The 21,000-nt window shown below is 38.2% G+C and overlaps 2 protein-coding genes across 4 annotated transcripts; one reads left to right on the forward strand and one right to left on the reverse strand.

Annotated features, from left to right (window-relative positions):
* Positions 1-680: 680 nt before the first annotated feature.
* Positions 681-8,874, forward strand: LOC145496699 (uncharacterized). Of its 3 annotated transcripts, none has more exons than XR_014050585.1 (3): positions 681-3,261; positions 4,628-4,941; positions 8,105-8,190. XR_014050585.1 is itself a non-coding variant. In XM_081476432.1 (2 exons), exons 1-2 carry the CDS (start codon positions 6,894-6,896, stop codon positions 8,457-8,459), a joined length of 432 nt encoding a protein of 143 aa, XP_081332558.1. In that variant the 5' UTR covers positions 6,293-6,893; the 3' UTR covers positions 8,460-8,874. The 3 variants fall into 3 exon arrangements, 1 of the variants encoding a protein (XP_081332558.1); XR_014050584.1 differs by lacking the exon at positions 8,105-8,190 and having other exon boundaries at positions 4,628-4,789; positions 4,904-5,574; XM_081476432.1 differs by lacking the exons at positions 681-3,261; positions 4,628-4,941 and adding an exon at positions 6,293-6,970 and having other exon boundaries at positions 8,105-8,874.
* Positions 8,866-20,877, reverse strand: LOC145496697 (uncharacterized). The gene is made up of 19 exons (XM_081476429.1): positions 20,779-20,877; positions 19,065-19,672; positions 17,808-18,188; positions 16,945-17,037; positions 16,735-16,818; positions 16,109-16,408; positions 15,054-15,368; positions 14,380-14,451; positions 14,192-14,262; positions 14,020-14,086; positions 13,277-13,422; positions 12,723-12,758; positions 11,890-12,041; positions 11,499-11,569; positions 11,090-11,148; positions 10,741-10,837; positions 10,488-10,601; positions 10,343-10,402; positions 8,866-9,552 (listed from the first exon to the last, which is right to left on the reverse strand). The coding sequence occupies exons 1-19, from the start codon at positions 20,872-20,874 to the stop codon at positions 9,372-9,374; spliced, it is 3,003 nt and encodes a 1,000-aa protein (XP_081332555.1). The 5' UTR covers positions 20,875-20,877; the 3' UTR covers positions 8,866-9,371.
* Between the last annotated feature and the right edge of the window lie 123 nt (positions 20,878-21,000).

Here is a 21,000-nt window from a genome sequence, read left to right on the forward strand (position 1 = left end):
AATCAGATTGCAAGGTTAAATTACCCGAGATGCCAGTTTTCTAAAAAAAAACATTTTTGAAAGCGTAATTCAAACAGAGATATAAACAAAGTTCAATAGATTTTATTGCTGTCTCCTTTGTTCTAAAAAAAACACAAAATAATCGTCTCACACCTTATTCAAACGAAAACACGTTTCTAGTGAGAATTTGCCCAAGCGCAACAGATGGCATAAAGAATGGCATTTCTGCTGGCCCTTGATCATTGTCATGGATTTACGAGGATTTAGTAATAATTGATAATTTCGGTTTATTTGCGCGAATACTAGGCTAGATTGTGCCAGAGGCTGCTAATCGAGCCTAGCCGAACACTTAAGGAGTCCTAGAACCTTTTTCATTGGCCTCAAGCTTTAAAATGGGAAAAAAGGAAAAATATATATCATTTTAATACCGAGCAGAGAGAAAAGTAAAAGTATAATAATAAATTGTACAACAGTCTTTTTATCATTTAAAGGCCAATTTTATGCAACAGTCTGTTCTCTTTAAATAACATTAGTCAGCTGTCTCTATCGTCTCTTGTCGAACAAAACATTGTTGCAAAGGGTTTTTTTTTTCACTTTTTATTTTAACCCAATTAAATCAGGTGGTCGACAAGTTTCCTCAAAAAGGTATTTTAAAAGAATCCTTTTACTCGACCAGCAACTCGTATCCAATAATTTTAAATGAAGACAAATTACGGGTACGGATGTAAGCCAACTCAAAAGAAAACCATTTGAATGAACATAAATACATTAAACTGAACTTTCTAACGGCTTCTCTGAAATCCACTTCCATATAGTCCTCTTTTAGCCGGTTTACTGTATAGCGGTTCAGTATGTATTCGCCAATTTGTATGATTCAACTGTATGCTTACATGGTTTAGTTTAATAGAGCGGAGAACATTATGTAGAGCGAGTAATTTATAGTGGTATCTTTAAATTATTAATACTATCGTATATTCTGCGAAGTCACAGTTTCTCGGACAAAACATCAAAACCTTGACTTATCTGAGTCAGAAGGTGTTAGCCGAGTTAGCGGTTTGAAATCTGGGACTGACTGCGGTGCACTGAGAATTAGTCCGTGCCACTACTAAATCTGTTTTGCAGCAATCTTGTTTCTTAACCAAAATATTCCACGTTCTATATCGTGTCATTTTCCGTGTAGCAGGTTCGTCTCCTCTCGGCCGAGCGAAAAACAACTCTGTGTAAGAGGGTGAGATTGTCACCAAGGCTATCATCATTTACTAGCTCACAAGAGTTTTTTCGGCTATTTTCAGTTACGCTTGTTTTCCGTTTTGTTGTTTTTATTTTCTAGTGTTACTATTCTAGGCCTTATACCAGGTGTTCTAACTTAATTTTAGTGAACTTGTAACAAAAACTCGTTTGTCCAACTCCTCCGCTTGTTTATTTATGGCCAAGAAACGACGTAAAATGTTATGGATCATTTTACCGCAAGAAAACTGTCGCAGTATAATCAACACTCCTTTTGTTTCTTTATTGAAAGAAGTATGTAATTTCAATTTAGTGCCCCTTATATTGGCAGAAAGACAAATTTAGTCTGCACGGTATATTGTAAGCCAGTGCAATACAACTACCGACATACACCTTGTTGCTATTGTGTTATTTTCGTAATGTAACACACACACGCACATGGATTCTCGGTGAAAACTGAGCCTTTGACCCGACACTGTTAATGTTGTTGTTGTGTTTGGTTGAACTCGCTGCGATTTCTATGGTCACATTGTTTTTTTAACGCATACTGATGGGTCGCAATGCTAAAAGCCATAAGTGTCAGTTATCTGGTTTTATTTCACACCTTGTTCTACAAAAGGGTCCCGAGGCCATTACAAGTACCCCACGTTCACTTCTGATACCAAGCACCGAAAACTCTGGTCAACGGCTTGAAATAAATGCGCAGAGGTGCTGGAAGAAAGACAAAAATAAAACCCTTTCAAAACAGTTGTGTATTTCCTTGCTATTTAAAAACGACTTCTTTTAGAAATAACTTGAACTCCTAGAAATTAAATAAAGGTATGTGAATATATAGTTCAGAGAGTTTGAACGAGGGTAACCGTAATGTAATTACTCTCGCACTACTCCTCTCCGTTCAGGAGAGCAAAGGGATACCTACGTATTGCTGGGGCAACATGAAAGAATAGAGTAAGCTGTGATGGAGTAATATCCCATCCAGATGGGAGTGGCAATGCTCGCCTCGTTGCTTAATTAATGCTTTAGAAACTCCAGCCGTTACTGTAGGCGCTGCGTATGCTAAATGGCTTTCTTGTTTTGGTTTTAATCAAGTCCTACATTTAAATCCTACCTTTATAAGTATACTCATCGTAGATAAATTATTGATTTATTAGGAAAAGCTAATTTTCGGTAAGGCTAGAAAAATGCCTGTAAGTGAAAAGTGGAACGCTCTGCATCTATTTTAGTCTTTCGCTGACCACACTGTTTTGAAATCTGGTTCTGAGCCAGAATATTCTGTGTTCAATGTTGTTCTATTTCCTGTCGCGTCGTTTCTCAGCGTGGTTTTGTTTCGACTTCGCTTGAGGGTGCGTGTTTGCAGCAGAACTGTAAACCAGTCGAATTATGACAACCGCCGGCACAACTAGATGTGTACTTTTCCGGCTGTATTAATATTTTAATTTGAATTCAAAGAATTCTTTCCTCCGCGGAAACAGTCCAAACAGTGACATTTTCCCCGGTTTATCGATATTGCAAAACTAACCATACCCGTTTTGGAAAGATAAAGATATTAAACATTGTATTATTGAGTGAATTTATTTTTGCAGAAGCGCAACATTTCAAGTTCACACAGTGACTTACTTTGTCGACGCTAGATTCCGTAACAAATCGATGCTTCTCAAGTTTGAGTAAGAATTAATTTTACAGTTATATATATCGCAGCCAGAAGTGCTCTAGGGTGTACTAAAAACTTTGTTTCAGCCATTGTATGGCATGGATACAAAATGACTTTAGTTCGCTGCTTCCATTCGTCATCAGTGATATGATTGAGTTATATTGCATGCTAGACAGAAAGTCGGCAATGTGTTTATTTTTGCAACATTCATTCACGTACCAACTCAAAAACAAAATCTTATACTGGAACACAGAAAAATCCACGTCCGTTGTGCTTTTCTAATTGTAATTAATCGTAATTCAGTCAAAACTATGCGACTTAACAGTAGCACCGGATATCCGCATTATCTGGGAATTGGACAAAGGATATTAAAACGAGTTCAGGTATGAAAATAAGCTGAAAACAGCAGAAAAATGTGACGTAAACTTTTAAAGGGTCAAAAAATGACTGGTCAACACTCCTTCTCAATTATCTAGAGCAGTTTTCCAGACGCGATCACTGGACAAACTGGGTCGAGATCCGAGATGTAAGGAGTGGAAAAGGAATGCAATGAAATGCTATAATATGACCTAGAAATGGCACTGACTAGGAGGGTTATGAATAAAAAACAAAGACAAAAAGCGCTGTACTACTTGCTCTTTGCTTAGTCACTGGGATGATTCGGCTCAGATTATACGAACAGCATTCACGGTCCTGTACGTTTTCTTCGTCGTATTCCTAGTTCCCACCATACAAGCTTTCCTGTGCAAACCCCTATATTTCGATTTCTTGAAATAATCCTTCCCAGTTGCAGCACAATAGAGCTCCATAAGGCCATAACCAGCCAGCGAGTGGGCGTTTCTATCCGCAAGGTGGGGGGGGGGGGGGGGGGGGGGCTATTTAGGGGTCGCTTTTTCCACCCGCCAGAGAAAAGGGTATATGATCGCAGGCTGTGTCAACTACCTCATCAGTGGGTTTAATGTGGCTAGTTCATTTATGGAACCCAATTTACTGTTTAGAACTGTGCCTAGGAGTTTATACACAACGGAATCAAGTAATTTGAGGTTTTGAACCAATTTCGCAAAGTGGAATGTGGAGATAAAGAGCTCCCGCGGTTTTTGTCATTCAATTACAGTGGAACCCCGTTAATCCAGCCACCAATGGGCCACAAAAATCTAGTTGTATTAAAGAGGTTCTTTAAATAAGAAAATGACTGACTGAGCATTTTTCGGGCCAGAATAAATTGGCCGTAATAACAAGGCCGTATTAACAGGGCGACCGTAAGGTGGGGTACCACTGTACATCTTTCGGCTGTTTCCTCCGGGCTTATGTATTATTTCGATTAGTCAATACGTCCACCGCTGTGTTTCAAAATGGTTGCGTCCAAAGTTTGATCATGCATCACGCACGGACCAGTGGATTCGTTAGAGCAAGTGTCTCAGTAAGAGGTGAACTCCTCAGTGAGATCTGCGGGAGACTGAGAACCTGTGATCAACCCACACCTAGTCTGAGTACCACCTCTGATGAATAATAAGAATATCACCCGGGAATATCAGACCGCTCAAAGTAAAAGAGCTCAAGCTGGTTGATAGGTCAAACTTCCCACGTACCAAATATTACGAGAACCACTTTCTGGGTCAGTTTTGCCGCCTCATGCAGAATGTGAAAATTCGCATGGCAACTGAAAGTTGAGTTTACTAACAGTGAAATATTTTACCAAGTGCCTCAAGCACCTACTAAATCAAGGCACGATTCGATTTATTTTTACAGACAATTCTTTGATCCTCAAAAACATGCCAAGATCCATATGGTCTCGCCGACAATAATGGTTTGATTTAGCCAAACAAAACAAAGCAACGGGCAGGAACTCCAAGGAAGTGACAAAGTCAAGCGAGGGCGAGAACGGAAGGTTGAATGAAACGATAGACCCAGGTTTCTTTTTTTAACTATGCTTGGTTTGTTTTGAAATGTTGTTCATTAGATGAAGTCCACAACTGACCTAAACATTTTCTGCGTTATTAATTGCTACTGTGATATTTTTCTTAGGGCAAAGCACATAAAAAGATGGAGGTCAAAGCATAAGTGTGAGTAACCGGCATATTTGAAAGCGCCGTCGAATCAGTGACGAAGGACCGTAGATCCGGGTGCAAACACTTTTAAAGCCTACTGAAAGATTCTAGTTTCTCATCAAGGGAACACAATCACCAACACCAAATTACAAATTTTAACGCGCCATCTCTTTAAATTCTTTTACCGATGTTACCATCATTAACGGTCATTCAGTCGGTTCTTTCCAGCAGATCGTAAACACTTCAATTTAAATCGAAACCGAACCGAAAGCAACCCGCGAAAAGCGCCAAATCACTCGGCGACCTGATTGGTCAAGAGAAGGACATCTTGTAAAACGCAACTGGACTCAAATCAAATCAAATTGAACGAGAAAAAACACTTGACTCAGTTGTAACTATGCTATAGAACGTTAATAAGGTAGCTTTCTTTCGGGCAGGCTCTTAGTTTCCTGAAAGCTTAACAATTCTGCAGTTCCTTTTGCATGTAATAGCGAGGACCGAGCGAAGTCCACTTCGGTCATCATGCCATAAGAGTGATTTTAAACAAACCCGGACGATCGCGAAGCGAATGTCCGATTTGTTTTTAAATGACGAGTATGATTAATGATGCTAAAACAGGACCTGCAAATAACCAGTCAGATTCGAGAGTTTGTTATTATCTATCTTGGCTTACAACAAAAGACCGCTAATAGCCATAAAATCGGAAAGAGAATTCAGGAATATCATTGGTAGCTTCTCCTATCCTTGCTTTTACTTCATACCTTCTTGAACTGTACTGGCGACGACTTTTCTTTACCAATTATTAGATACGTTCAAAATTAAAATAAGAATTATGTCTTTATTCATTGCAAAAATTATAAGCTAAAACGGCACAAATCTTTCTTAGCCGTATTGTTGATGTTTTAAGTCAGCGTTTTAATAAAAAATTAACCTGCACTTCGATATTATTTGCATTCGCTAGAGCCAAGAGAAAATGAGTGTGCTAGAGCCTAATCAGCGGGTAATTAGATTTTTTCGTGTTTTTCTACCCGTAGTTGTAAGCCTTCAAGTCAGTGATATCGCGAGGCAATAATTAAGACGGCTATCGATGACAGCAACTCAACAATAGCATCATCTGGCCGATTAAAGTAGCCTATTTTTTTTTTTCTAAAGGTCAATTATTTGATCTTGGAATCGCTGCTTCCTTGACACTCGATATTTCGTGTCAAGATTTCCATAAACACATAAGAGCACAAATCTTTCTTTGCATTTTAACCAACTGTTCAATCAATCTGCACACGAGAAATAATGTAATCTTTTTTTAGAGTTGTTTTTCTTCATCAGCTGCAGAACGTTTGTTTTGTTTTAAAAGTTTCCACCTTTTTTATAATTTACCGGATAATAAAATTCATGTTTAATTTGTCTTTGTGAGATATCTTCCTTGCTCTGAGGTCTAACTTATTTTCCTTTAGAATTAAAATGAAAGGTTTTTGCCTTGCCTACAGCGTTCTTTGAGTATTGTTTAAAACAATCTGGCAAAAAACAGGATGTTTTTCGAGCGATACCATGCTTTCTTAGCACAATACTAAACGGGTTCCTTTCATTTTCGTTTCCTCACAACACCTGCGTTTCGAACAAAACAGGTCAAAACAATACAAAAAAATCAAAAATTCAAGCATGCATGCAACTTTATCGCCTGGAAGCACTAGAAATCACAAGCATTTGGTATTTCCTCTTCAATCTTTCGCCCATGGGCCGGTTCCATGGGTGATGCCACTCAAGAATTAGGAAAGCGTTGAAAAAAATCGCATCCTTCGAATGCCTTCAACGAAACAATTCGCTCGGTTCAGTGAATAGCGAATGCATGAACGGGCGACGCACATTAAAAGTTAGAACCATAACAGAGCAGAGCCAGTGATACGAATGAACACAAGTGAAGCACTGTAACACGATACTGTTCTGAAGACATTTGAGCCGCGCCTAGGAGGATGAAGTTACGAGGCCCTGTAAATACATCAGCCCAAAGTGTTCCCACCACTACCAAAGATTTGGCACAAACCTTAAGGTAATTTAAGACATGCGGTTTTCAACTTGATATTGTATTGTTATGAAAACGAACCTATACGGTTCACTTTTCACGTCTAAAGTTCACTTCATGCGACTTGAGAAACAATTGCAGCTCTCACTATTTTACCGCCTGTTCGCTGAACATTTGTTTGGAAACAAAGAGCATTTTCAAGTCTTAAAACGCTGTTTGAACAGCAGGGGCCCTCGCTCGATTAGTGAAGCCCTCAGTTTGATTTGATTGGTGATGTTTCGTGTAGAGAATCAAATAAATCCCTGCGGCCATTTTATCTTCAAAGTCTTTCACAACTATGAGAAGAGATTTTCGGGTCGCGCGTTTTCTTTTTCTGGTTTTATAAACTCTAGCGAATCAATTCGCATGTTTTTTTCCGAAAAGATTTTAATCATACGGTGGTGCATTGTTACCTAATTAAAGAACATTGTTCATATTTTAAACGGAAACTTATTGACCGGTGGACCACTTGTTATCATTAACAATTTTCTCAGCGTTTTCTTCGACAATTTACATCCGGCTGTTTTTCTAGGCGGTTTTAATTTATAGTATTTTTTCTCTTTTATAATAGAAAATTCTTTGAATTTTCCAGTTTTCAGGCTACAATTTTTTCAAGGCGAGAAATTCCACTTAATTTTCTAAACCTTTTAATACACGAACAAACACAATTCCTGGCTATCCGAACTTTGTTTCGCGGCCGGTGTGTGTGAATTTAAAATTGTGACTACTTGTTGAATTTGTAATTTGAAAACTTTTTTCATCCGTTTCACAACTAAATAACTTAAATCAATAACTAGATTTTCCATTGAAAACTGTAGAAAACTCGGGATTGTGATTGTGAAACGACCACTTTCTAACTTTCTACTGGAGAGATTGTTCCTAAATTGAGTTCCAAAACTAACGGGTTTATTATTAACATCATAATATTAAATCGCCCTATTGATTTTCATAAATTGCTATTAATGTCAGTGAATCAGTAACCTTTTTAACTGATAATGTTATTAGTTCTCCTGGCCCAAGAGAAAGAATATTTCACGTCCCTAATTGACTGGCCATTTGCTTGACAATGTCGTGTGACGTTTTGGACAAAGCTTCATCTAACAAAGCTTGTCTTTCTTTCAGTACACCCCCAAATGGCGAGGCCCACAAGAGATCAATTCGTCGTCAGGAGCGAGAAGGCAGTCCAAAATGCTACCACTGTGACAGGGACGAAAACATCACTGTGGAACATTTCCTTGTGTCATGCTCAAAGTTTGAAGAAATCCGATCAGAGCTCCTCAGTCAGCTGAGAGGCGAACTTGAGGCTATTGGCGAGAGGGGCTTTCAGGTGTGGCAAAGGTTCACAGCCAGCAGCCCAGCCTCCCAGTCGCAGATTATACTTGGAGCGCAAAGCTTTGGTGCCTTAGAGGACGAAGCTATAGATCACTTCCGGACAGAGTACGTCGCGAGGGCCTGGAGCGAGAGAATTGTCATTTGAGGTCGCTGATGAAAGTAACCTCGTTTTCAGATTTGTTATCCCGCATGATATTTTCTTCACTTTGTCCTTTGAATTCGTGTACTCAAGATATTTAACTATCGTTAATACCAGAAAATAAGTTCTAAGCGTTACTGTACAAGCACTACTATTTGCAAATCCTAGATAAAACCTCATGAAAAATCTCCTTTTCTCCCGCGACTGTCGAACACCGGGCGCTAAGACGATTATCAGACAAGTCTCATTCATTTCTGTTTCGTTGCTTTAGCGTTGGGGCTTTTGAAACCAAAAAGAAATTTGAACAAATTAAAATTCAACGCGCTAACGAAACAAAAGAAAAACAAGAAAACAAAACAAAAGAAAGAAAATGAAAAAATGAACAAACGGATCATAAAAAGAGACGAAAAAATACTTGTGAACAACAACTTTATTAAAAAAAATGCTCAAATTTGACATAACAAGACAGATTAAACATAATTACACAAATGTAATAAGAAAAACAATTATATTTAATACAATGCTTCAATAGACTTCTATATTCTTATACTCAGTATGAAAACAACTTTGTAGTAATAAAATATGCTGAAGGACATTTGCCCTGGAATTTTTCTTGCTGTCATTTTACCGTAATTATAACCTCATATAATGGGATATAATGTATAATATGCAATATATAATTTCCCAATAGACTATGTCAAACACGGTCAACCAAGTCAATCGAAAAACGGTTGGCAATATAAAAGTGTCGTTTTGAAAATTTTCAAAACAGACGCTCTTTGATTCAAAGAGCTGAAACACAGTATTTTAGGTCCTTTAGTAACACAGACAATCTCTTTTCCAAGAACGTATTGGGCATTCACGTACAACCTTCTCCGAGTGTTTGGCTTTTCAATATCGAGGGTTCCACAGCGCTTGTTATGTGGTGCTCACTTTGGCGAATTCTGAACTCAGAGCTTTCATGACATCCTGGTGTGAAAATCTATCATTGTCGCTCTTGATGCGTGCGTAGTTCTGCTTGACAAATAACGCAAATTTGCTAGGAGTCCTTGTCTGTGGTGTTCCGTCCTTCTTTAACTGAGGAACAAGTTCCAGCCGGCTATTTGAAATGAGAAAGGTAAAGGAAGAACCTTAAGGAAGAAACATAATATTCTCGAGGAGGGCTCGGGCAATTTCTTTGAGCACGAATTTTTTTTTTTCAGGGTAAGGGAGTGCGAAAATTTTTTTCAGGGTGAGGGAGAGCCAGAGCCTTTTGTTCCATGTGTCTAAGCAGGGTTCGTACTCTTTTGAGCTATTCAAATTCTATGACTTTTCATGACCTTTTTCATTTTTCCACGACCTTAAGTTTACCTGTCACTTTCGAAAATCTGCATTTTTTGTAATCTCTGGCATTCGCTTAAGTGCGTGTAGTTCAAAATTCGGTAACTCGCCTTTAATTTATTTTGTTCTTGTCTTGACATGTGCAGCGATGAACGTACCACACTTAACTATCATTTTCCATGACCAGCAAATTAAATTCCATGACTTTCCACGCCTGGAGAACAAAATTCTTGAATTCCATGACTTTCCAGGTTTTCAATGACCCGTGCGAGCCCTGTCTAAGGCGTGGCTCGCTTTGTACGATTTGTTTTGTCGCTTTATCTTGTACACAATTTTGGGGGGTATTCCCCTTCCCGCCTCTCCTACCTCCCCCTTTATCTAAAATATAACGGACCATCCCTTACAAAGCTTTAAAGCTCTCGGTTGAAGCCGTTATTATTTAGGATGTTGCTTTGTTGCAGAAACTTTAGCAGCGTTCAATGTAATGGCTGTATCGAATTCACATGTCAATCACAACAAACGAAAAACACGTAGACATCTTGTCAAAAAAGTGAAAAACTTAAGTTTACCTGTGGCAATACGCACATCGGCTTTTCTCCAAATTCACTGACTTAGAATGTCGCCCAAATCTAAAAAACAACAAAAAATTAGCAAGACTCACTTAGCGTGCGGGTTGGATAGCGTTGTTAAAAAGGCTAATTCTGGCGTACTCACGTGTTGGCGCAATTGTTGTTGGTACATCTGTACGTGTATTTAGCATTGATGGTGTAACTGTGACATCGAGATATCGGCGGTAGGTCTTGGTGAGCACGGTTAGCTCTAAGTGTCCTGCAAAGGATTCAAGACAAGACATTGCTTCCCAAACGTTTTTCTACGCCATTATAAAACGACAATAGTTCAAGATTTAATCATAATATTTCGTATTTTCTGACGAGGAAAGATTCCTACTAAACAAAGAGAGTCTCACCATTTTTTCCACACAGCTCCGTGACCGGCTTTGACTCCGCTGATCATCCAGGCGGCAGCGTGACACATCTCGTGGATAAGAGTGTCACGCAATCGGTCTGATGAAAAAGAATCGCAAGGTAGGGCATAGTCGAGGGCGTTTTAGTTTCAGATAAAAAAAAAGTTCTGTATCACACGAACATAAAATCGTCCAAAATGACACTTACAATCTAACAAGTTGTCTTCCAGTTCATATTTCAAGCAAAGGCGAGGACAAAAATTATAAGTTATTTGAGTTTCTATACAAAACAGCCCCTAAAATGCTTTCTAAATTCAGCAAGTATAGCAAGTACCACACAACAGTTTCATACCTGCCGAGTCTATGACTTTGTCTGCTAGCTCAATCCTGGCCACACGGAGGCCATTTTTCCTGAAAAAATGGAACAATATTTAGTGCAACTGGGAGTGAAGGAAATCAAAGGGTTCAAAGCAAGCCGGGAAACAGTTAGACCGTTTTGTGAGCCCACGTTCCTTGCCCCACACCACGGATGTGACGTCATGGACAAGCGCTACAATAAGAACCCAAAGTATCGCCCCTAGACAACAAGCCGCCCAGCCAAAAATAGATGAAAAGCTATGAAGGATTCGAAGCAAAAACATGCAATCGGTAATCAGCGACAAAACAAAAAACAAACAAACAAACAAACAAACACGCAACAACCACAAAACACGTTCGCCACGGCTGGATTATGATTGAATTACGAAAGAAATATAACTTACTTGCTGTAATAGCAGAATCCTGCGGTACTACGCATTCTCGGATTCCATGTAATCTGGAAATCTGACGGCATCTGTAGAGTAAGGCAAATTTGGTATTTGCAGTCCTATTTTTGAGATTCAAAAACTTGATATTCTATTGCAGAGTTTTCCGAACAAAAAAACCAATATAATCTCAGAAATACGCACAGCAGCGGGAACTATAACAAGAAACAGGTAAAAAACGTCAAGCGCGGGAAAAAGAGAAACTGGCGCCAAGCGCAGTGAAGAAAATGCAAAGGCGCGGGAAAAAGAGAAACTGCCCGACTAGTGCCAAGCGCGGGAAAAGTCGCGCCCCCCCCCCCCCCCTCCCCACGCCTCCTTAAAAACCATGACACTGCTGTTATTTTTATACCTGATTATCGAAGACCGTTCGGTTGTACAATTCAAACAGTTCCTTGACAAGTTTATCCTTGCTCTTCTTGAACTCTTTTTCAGTGGAGTATGGGACGAGAATGTTGTCCAAGATGCTTTTAGGACGGGAAGAATGGTTGGACGACAGTACTCCTAAAAAAGAGTGAACCGGCCAATACAAAACCAACAAAAACAAAAAGGGGTAATTAAGAGATCAAGGAGATTACGAAATCAAGAAATGTAAACAAAACTGGACAATGAACATCTTTATTGTTTACATGAGCCTTTGCGCTCTCGGTTATTTTCTATCTCGTTAGTGTCTGTGCCTTTGTTAATACATAGTTTCAAAATGAAGCGTTGTTTTAACAAATCTTGGACAATCTGTAATGATTATGATCTACATTTAACTTAGCATATTACGTAAAAATCCCTGGCTTAATCTTACTTGCAAGTGATTTGTGTACGTAAGAAATATAACGCATTGTAAGTAAGTAATGTTAGTAACATAATGTAGTGTAAGCGAGGTAATGTAATGTATTGTAAGTGATGTACGTAAGTAATATGTAGCATATTGTAAGCAACTCAGTAATTTTATGCAACGTTTTGTAAGTAGGTTATGTCGTATGTAGTGAGTAAAGTCTGGAAGTAAGTAATATGGCGTACTGTAAGAAGTTAATGTAAAATAACATTTTGCAAGTGATAATTGTTAACTAGGAATGTAGCAAATTATAAGTCGATTTTAGTACTGTGTTGTAAATTGTAAGCTTTGTAATGTAAGTATTCTGTAATTGTAATGTAATATGTACAGAGTAAATAAATTTAAAAAAATCTTACTTGATGTAGGTGTCTTAAAAAGGGTAGAACTTGTGGCTGCAACCAAGGAAAAAAAATAAAATAAAATAAAATAAAATAAGAAATAAAAAATAAAAAACAGAGGAAGCAAGCTTAAAATGCATGACTTGAAAATCTCTTGTAGTAGTAGTAGATCCACAGTAAAAATAATTGTTTGTTTAAACTTGAATTGCATCTTTATACTGTCGAACAGCTGGGCAAGAGACAAATTCTTTTTGTTAAACAATGCTAGCATGTAAGCATATGTTTTTTTTTTTATCTCACATTAACCTTACTTGATTTAGGAATATTGAAATTCAAATGAGAGTGATAAGTTGAGGCTGAAAAACAAAAAGACACATTTTGCGAGGAGAAAGCTTAAAATGGATTTCTCTTCTCTTGGGATTTGGTAAGTTAAAGTTGGAGGGGAGTGGGGGATGGCGGTGGTCTTTAAAACATCTATAGGTCCTGGTTTTAGTCATGGCTGGGTCATTCTTTCTGGGTGGGTCAATTTAGGAAAAATTTTTTAACAAGATTGAATACTCCCACTAATGTACCTGGAGTTGCTATCTCAATGTCTTCATTTTCCTTGCCATCATCAGATATTTCCTCCAGTTCTGGGGTGAACCCAGGATCAAAAAACATGTCATCTTCCTGATCTTCATCATCATCATCATCATCAGCCACAATAAACTCATTTGCGCTATACCAATGGAAAAACACCATTGTGAAAAAAATAAATAATTGGATCAATACCATTTCTTGCATCAATTGCAACACATGAACTTTTCAATTTTGATCAAACAAAATTTAACAGAAAGGGATCATGTCTACTTAAGTCATCTGCGGTCGAATGCCCATCAATACGCTCAATCAGCACTCGATTAGCACTTGTTCAACATCTCAGTTGACAGTTGGTCGAGAGTCAACTAATTTTCGCAGACGTACCATTGAGTGTTGATTGATGCATTTGAGTCAGTCTACACTCGGCCAACTATCGACAAACTGTTGATCAAGATGTTTGTCAAGTTTTGATTGAAGGTACCAATCGGCACTCGACCGCAGATGCCTTTAGTTCACATGATCCATGGAAAGCTAGTGCAAACTCTTTGCTATAATTTAACATGAACTTTTTGTTAGTTTCTGGGGAAGTTTACACATTGCAAGTTTAATTATAATAATTATTGATAATATTAAGCTCATTTAATAATAATCATGTTATCTAAATATGAGTTATTTAGCTCTTGGGGAGCTTCCTGCTTTGTTTTCAATCAATGTTTGTAAAAAGAATAAAACCCACCTTTCTTCTCTTTTTTTCCTTCCATCATACAACTCTGATAGTTTAGGAGTCCTAATTTTCTGCAAGACTAAAAACAACAATCTCAATATTACCAAATGAATTGAAAATGCCAAACTGAGAAACAAAATTATTCAACAGAATATACTTATGATAATATGAAAGATGTACATACAAAGTTCAAAGTCATCCATGTCGCTTTCACTCTTCTCTGGATTATATTTCTTGAAGAGCCTTGCACTTAAGCTATAAAAATCAATTAACAAAATTATACTTGCAGTTTATATTTGCAAATGTAAAATTTCACGATACAGCTCTTTAGTCCACAGCTGGCCAAAGGAAGTTCATGGATAAGTTGATAACCTGTGCATAGATTTTAACGGGCTATCAGGAAATGAGGCATCTTCAATTCCATTACTGCTGTCATCATTCATGCTGTGGAAAGAAGGTAAAACAAGACCTTAAACAGGAATTTAATTTGCAATTTCTGACAATATGCTTAGAACTATATAAAGAGCTAATTCACTGAGTAGGAGGGCTGGACGAAAAACAAAACAAAAAATTGTTCAAAGCCTTTCAGTTTGGCATGAACCTTAGTGCCCTAGTTTGGTACAAACTGATTTTCCCCCCTGGCCCAACATGACTCAGTCAGTTATTACGGTACTGATCTTGAGTTTGTTGGAAAACCTTGAAATGTCTTGGTGAACTACTAATTGTGCGCGTGTACTAGATAAATAACTGGCATTTGTAGGATGTCGTTGTCCAGGTGGGCTCACATTAGCCTATTCTTGCATCACAGCTTGCACTATTGTTAACTTTGCTAGCATTGAGTTAGTGAGGATGTATGGTGGCATGATAACTAACATTATTGTACCTGTATCTAGTTGACCTCTTTTGAAATTTATATTGAAGCAGCTCAATTGCATCAAAATTGTACCTTCTGTTCAACATTTCTAATCTGACACAGGCATAGCTCCAACAAGCACAGTTGTGAAATAACTCAAATTTATCTTCAGCTGATATTTTAATTTTCTTACCTAGACTTGGGTCTGGTTGATTCTGTTGTTAAGTTACTTTCATCGTCACCATTTACTTCATGGGAGTTAATCAAGAGGGATGCCAAATGGTGTGACTTTGCTTCATTATCCTCGATATCTTCAAAAACATCGTCTTCTTTCTCATAATCATCATCAATGCCATCATGTCCAGCATTGTTGTCTTCATCATCAGAGCACCTTTTGCTATTATTATGAGAATAAGACTCCTCAACAGTGGACACTTCACCAGTCTTTACAGGACTGTCTGAAACACTAACATCTTCAATCATGATACACGTGTTACTGTAATCACTCCTGAAAAAATGCAAAACCTCAATTAAAGAATAATTCAATACACATCCAGAACTTGAAAGGCTTATTGAACACCTCTTTAGAAGAAGACTAAGAGGCTGGGAACGATCATATCGTACTTCCAGAAGCCTACAAAGGCATTGCATGAGCATGAATTACATGGTCACGCTTCCAAGCTTCGCGTTACGTTACTTTAAGACAGCAAACTTTGCTTTCATATCACTGATGAAGGCTTAAGCGTTGGCCGAAATGTCTGTCGAAACATATCAAGAGTTAGTGTCAAACCTTTTTCCATAGAACTTATGACATCTCCCGATTACACTTTTCCCATTTTTAAACACAAGACTAAGTCAAGTCTTTGGGTAGAACCTTAGTGTGTGACCATTGAGATGTAAGCTTATTGAACACCATACGTTCATGTGGTACTGTTTATTATGCTGCACAAGGTGGTTCTAACTTTTATGTCTGAGGATGAAACCCTACATGTAGTGTGTAACCATTTGGATGAAAGCTATTGAGCAGTACTTTGATGTGGTACTGTTTATTATGCTGCACAAGGTGGTTCTAACTTTTATATAGGATGAAACCTTATTGGGCAGTACTTTCACGTGGCAAGGATGATTTCTCAACTTGTCTAATTTATACCCAGAGAAGCAGCCTCATTTTTGACACTTTTAATCTCACTGACAATCATCACAGTCTGACGCTTTCTGTCTAATTATTGGTTCCTTATGGTGCCTTACCTAGACTTAGGAGGGTGGATTAAGTCTGTCGATACGTCACCTCCACTACCACCATCTATTTCATTGGACTTAACCAAGAGCGACGCTAAATGGTGTAGATCTTGTTCAGTACCCTTGTTCCTAGCATCTTCATTAGCATTATTGTCATCATCATTGTCAGCGTCATCATGTTCATTGTTACCATTTCCATTGTCACAGTACTCTTCATTGTAACTATGGGAACCCAATTCCTCACTAAGGGACACGTCTCTGGTCTTTACAGGACTGTCAGCACTGTTGATATTCTCAATGATGTTATTGCTATGATCATTCCCGCATTTAGTGAAAAAATAGACAAAAATAGTAAAACATCAATTAGGGAAAAATTGCATTTTACAGCCATGATGTCAATTATATTAACATCTTCTGAATGCTGAAGTTACTTTGCTGAATTTCTTCTTATGTTTAGATTGTGGATAGATCCATACTGCCCGTCTACTCAAATGAAAGCTCTCAAGCATAGGACTTTCATGTGGTGATTATTTTTCAGTTTTGCTGTTTATACTTCCTAAGCATTTATGTGTTCAAAACTTCTAATCTGACATACCAGTAATAACAGACAGTTCTGAAATCTTTAATTTGCTCACCTGGATTTGGGGCTGGACAATTCTGTGGACAAATCACTCTCACTGTCACCATCTCTTTCTTTGAAGTTAACCAAGAGGGGTGTTAAATGGTCTGGATTTTGTTCAGCATCGCTGTACACAATATCCTCGTCATCATCATCATTATCATGATACTCTTGATCATTATCAACATTAGTATGTCCATTACTGTCATGATAGTACCTTTCATGGGAATGATATTCTGCAACACTGGGCATCTTGTTGGGATTTATAAGACTAGAAATAGTGACGTCTTCAAAGTTGTTATTGCTGTGATCATTCCTGCTATAAAGGGGGAATATAACACAACGTGACAGGTAAATTTTAATTAGCACTTTAAACTTCATCAGCAGATACCGGTCTGCAACCTGACAAAGTGTCTGCTAAGTATAGGAGACTGTGTATAGAAGGTAACCTTTGGAAAAGGCTCAACTGTAATTTTCATTGTACATTAATATTTATAAGTTGAATACTTTTAATTAGTAAACTTCCTCTGTGTGTTGTACATCACTTTATAAGCCCAACTAATGCTTCTGATATGGATAAACATAATGTTGTATCCCCGCCACTGGATGAATTTGTGTTTGGTGGTCCCAGATTCAATTCCTCCACGCTTTGTAAATAGCCAGTTGGGGTTTTAAAAAGTTTCTGTTTAATTTACAATATTTTTTTGCTCATTTCAGTGTCCTCAATTAGCACAGTAGTGCTAAAGACTTTGACAATTAAATAAAGTGATTTATTTATTTATTTATTTATTCACAGAAAGCTACTTTCACATGACAATTGGCTATTTTCAGAGAAGCAAGACAAAATCTGAGGCAAGTCTCATCTTACAGTTGCTTGTGAGAATGTTACTGGAAAAAAAAAAACAAAAGATGACAAAGTAATGGTCCCATGAGCAACTGCGAGATGAGGCTTCCCCAAGATTTCTTTTCACTTCCAAAGTGGTGAGTCAAAGGTAAGTTTTGAATTTTTCACTTTAATCCGACACAGGCATACATGTAGTTCTGAAAAACATGGCTCTGAATTTATCTTGATGTTTTTAATCAGGTTACCTGGACTTAGGGCTGGTTGATTCTCTTGATAAGTTACTTTCATCATCACCATCTACTTCATGGGAGTTAACCAACAGGGGTGTTAAACGGTCTGGCTCTTGTTGAATTTCATAGCTATCGTCAAAACACTTATCATTGACACTGCAGATGTCATCATCTCCTTTACTGTCATTTAAATTGTCAAAGTACTCTTCACTGTTGCTATGAGAACAAGATTTCTCAACACTGGACACCTCACTGGTCTTTACCGGACTATCTAGAGAGATACTGATGTCTTTGACGACATTCCTAGAAGATTGTGCGATATAGGGAACATCCCTGCTTTGCACAGGACTATCTGAAATACTGATAACTTCAATAAAATTACTTTTGTGGGTCCTCCTGCAGAGAGAAAAAAGGTAAAATATGTAAATAAATCCTGAAGTCCAACCAGAACTTCCAGTCTGTGGATAGAATTCTAGGATCATGTGTACTAAAAGCATCAGCAGTAGAATGTTGATTGATTCCCTTGTCAGATCGACCTTCGATCAACACTCAATCGATATCTCACTCAATACTTGATCAACATCTTCACCAATACTTGGTTGACACTCGATCAACATCTTGATTGACACCTGATTGACATTTGATCAATTGTTGATCAAAATGCGGCTGAATGTCAACCAACTCATATGTATCAATTGACACTCGCTGGCATACTCTCTCTGTGACAATTACTCGATTCTTGATTGATGTTTGAACGAGATATTGTTCAAGGGTCAATCGAGTGTCAACCAACATGTCAATTGAGGGTATCGATCGACACTTGACTGTGGACGCCTTTAGTACACATGATTTGAATTCTATTGTGTGGTGATGTGGTGATCTCAGTTTTTCAATTTTTGAAATTTGGCAGTGTTGTGTTCAACCCTTTGAATCTGTTGTCTTTTAGTGGTGCAGCTCTGAACAGCAAAGCGATAATTAACACTTAATTACTGGTCCTGAGGGAAACACTCAATTTTGTTTCCTGAGAATGTCAATGTAGCGGAGGGAAACGTTCAGATTCAGGGAGAACAAAATTAAGTGGTTTCCCAAAAGACATCTTATTAAAGTTACCTGTTATGTAGAACAATGGACACATACAAAGATTTCACATTATACAGCTGTTGGCAATCAACTTTTGAGGGTAACAGTTACATCCTAGGTTTTTCAATGTTGACCCCTCAGCCTGTTCCAGCTATATAACAACCCAGTTTGTTCTCTTTAATTCTACCTTACCTGAACCTGGGTCTGGTTAACTCTACTGATGAGTCACTCTCAGAGTCAGATTTCACAGCGTGTGTCTCTCCTTCAACAGATCTGTGTTGTAAATCGTTATAAGCATAACTGTCATTATCATTACTATCACCCTCCTCCTCCTCATCATCATCATCATTATCACTGCTACCAGTATGCCCATTGTCATCATTACTACTATGCTCTCTCTTGTTATGAGAACTGAATTTCTCAGTTTGGTACACCTCACTGATTTCTGATCCATTTGAGTGTTCTACCATTTCTCCATTGAAAAGGCCCATCTTGCTTGACAAAGAACTTTCCTTCTGTTCAGAGATATCAAGTTTTGTTCCATGATTAATTTCACCAAAGCCATCTCGATTTAAGTCAGAAAAACTTCCTATAGGGTCCTCAGCAACATCATCACAACCAAACTCATCCTCATCAACCTCGTCATCATCACCATTATCACTACCACTATCGATGATATCAAAACTAGTGTTACTTTCATCAACATCTATTACTTCTTCATTGTCAATATTTGTAAAAACTGTCTTGGACTTTTTAAGAATGCTGTTACTGGCTCCTTGGGATTTTACTGCTTTCTCCACCTGAAAAAGAACAAAAGAGCAACAGGCAGATCAATGACATGACTGAAAGTCAAATCACACAAGTGAATAAATGTATAGTGTGAATCTGAAAAGTGTGAGGACTTTGAACTGACTTTGTGGTTTTGTGTTACAACCAAGCAGATGACAGATGATCAACATGGATAATAACCCCCTGGAGCGAGTCCCTTTTTAATATAAAAATGAGGAGCGAGGTTCTTTTTCTGCATGCTTATGGGCCTCGACTCTGTCTTGGTCCATAAACACGCAAAAAGAGAACTTGGCCAATATCCAGCCTTATTATATGGAGAAGAGTGTTTTACTGGGAACTAAACCACTCGTAGATTCCATACGCCACTTCATCCGGGACCCGAGTGGCGTATTTTCCGTATGTCACCTTTGTGAGTGTCGTATTGTTCAATGACGTCACGATTCCCGCCATTTGCTTTTGTTGAATTGGTTTCTCCATATAATAAAAAGAACATTACACGTTGGCTTGAAGATATGAATTTTATGTTCTCGTGGCAAGAACAATATCTCACTTGTTTGCTTCGCTCACTCGTGAGATATTGTTCTTGCCACTCGCACATAAAATTCATGTCTTCTCGCCACCATGTAATATCCTCTATATCTTGACCTCACACTTGGTCAATAACCCATATATATATATTATTCACTTGAATGAGGGGCCCGGGGGAGGTACTTTGGGAATTTCTGGGTGGGGATGTGCTGCTGGGACCCTGGAACCCTTAGCCTATACCAGAGCTAGTTCAGCTGAATTTTGCTACCCTATTCCAGAGTAAACTCCCCAAATCCCCCCATCTATCGACACTGTTGAGGCTGATTTGCGTAAATTTAAACTTGCTGATTTGATTTTTTTATATATTTTTCAGTGGCAATTCCTGGTTTCCGCAGTCTAGATAAAATCTTCAACCAACCAGTCAGTTTTGTGAAAAATGATACCCTATTCTAGACCCAAAGCTCTGATTTACATACCCTATCCTAGAGTAAACTGCTTGAAAACCATACCCTTCACAGCGGCACATACCTATATAGTCCACATATGTCAGTGCCCCCCCCCGGGATGTGGGGTCGGGTCAATAGCTTACCTCTTCAATCTTGGTAGACAAACTACGCTTGTTAAACCATCTGCGTTCCTTGCCTAAGTTAAGAAAACGTTCTCTAACAGACGCACGTAGATACATATCTATAATTTAACTTTTCTTGCACCTTATTTAGAGTAATATGAACAAGAACGTTGAGACAGACTCACAGTGACTTACTCGAATTTTGGCGCTGAAAATGAACGGAGCGAATAGAAGAGGCGAGGC

The sequence above is a fragment of the Orbicella franksi genome, chromosome 9 (assembly GCF_964199315.1).
Source record: "Orbicella franksi chromosome 9, jaOrbFran1.1, whole genome shotgun sequence".
Taxonomy (NCBI): Eukaryota; Metazoa; Cnidaria; class Anthozoa; order Scleractinia; family Merulinidae; genus Orbicella; species Orbicella franksi.

Excerpts from the sequence above, each read along its gene's own strand:
- LOC145496699 (XM_081476432.1), top strand. The coding sequence starts at position 6,894 with ATGAAGTTACGAGGCCCTGTAAATACATCAGCCCAAAGTGTTCCCACC. Across the intron at positions 6,971-8,104 it reads GATTTGGCACAAACCTTAAG|TACACCCCCAAATGGCGAGG; the intron begins GTAATTTAAGAC and ends TCTTTCTTTCAG.
- LOC145496697 (XM_081476429.1), bottom strand. The coding sequence starts at position 20,874 with ATGTATCTACGTGCGTCTGTTAGAGAACGTTTTCTTAACTTAGGCAAG. Across the intron at positions 13,423-14,019 it reads AGGAAAAAAAGAGAAGAAAG|CGCAAATGAGTTTATTGTGG; the intron begins GTGGGTTTTATT and ends CCATTGGTATAG. Across the intron at positions 12,759-13,276 it reads CATTGAGATAGCAACTCCAG|CCACAAGTTCTACCCTTTTT; the intron begins GTACATTAGTGG and ends CCTTGGTTGCAG.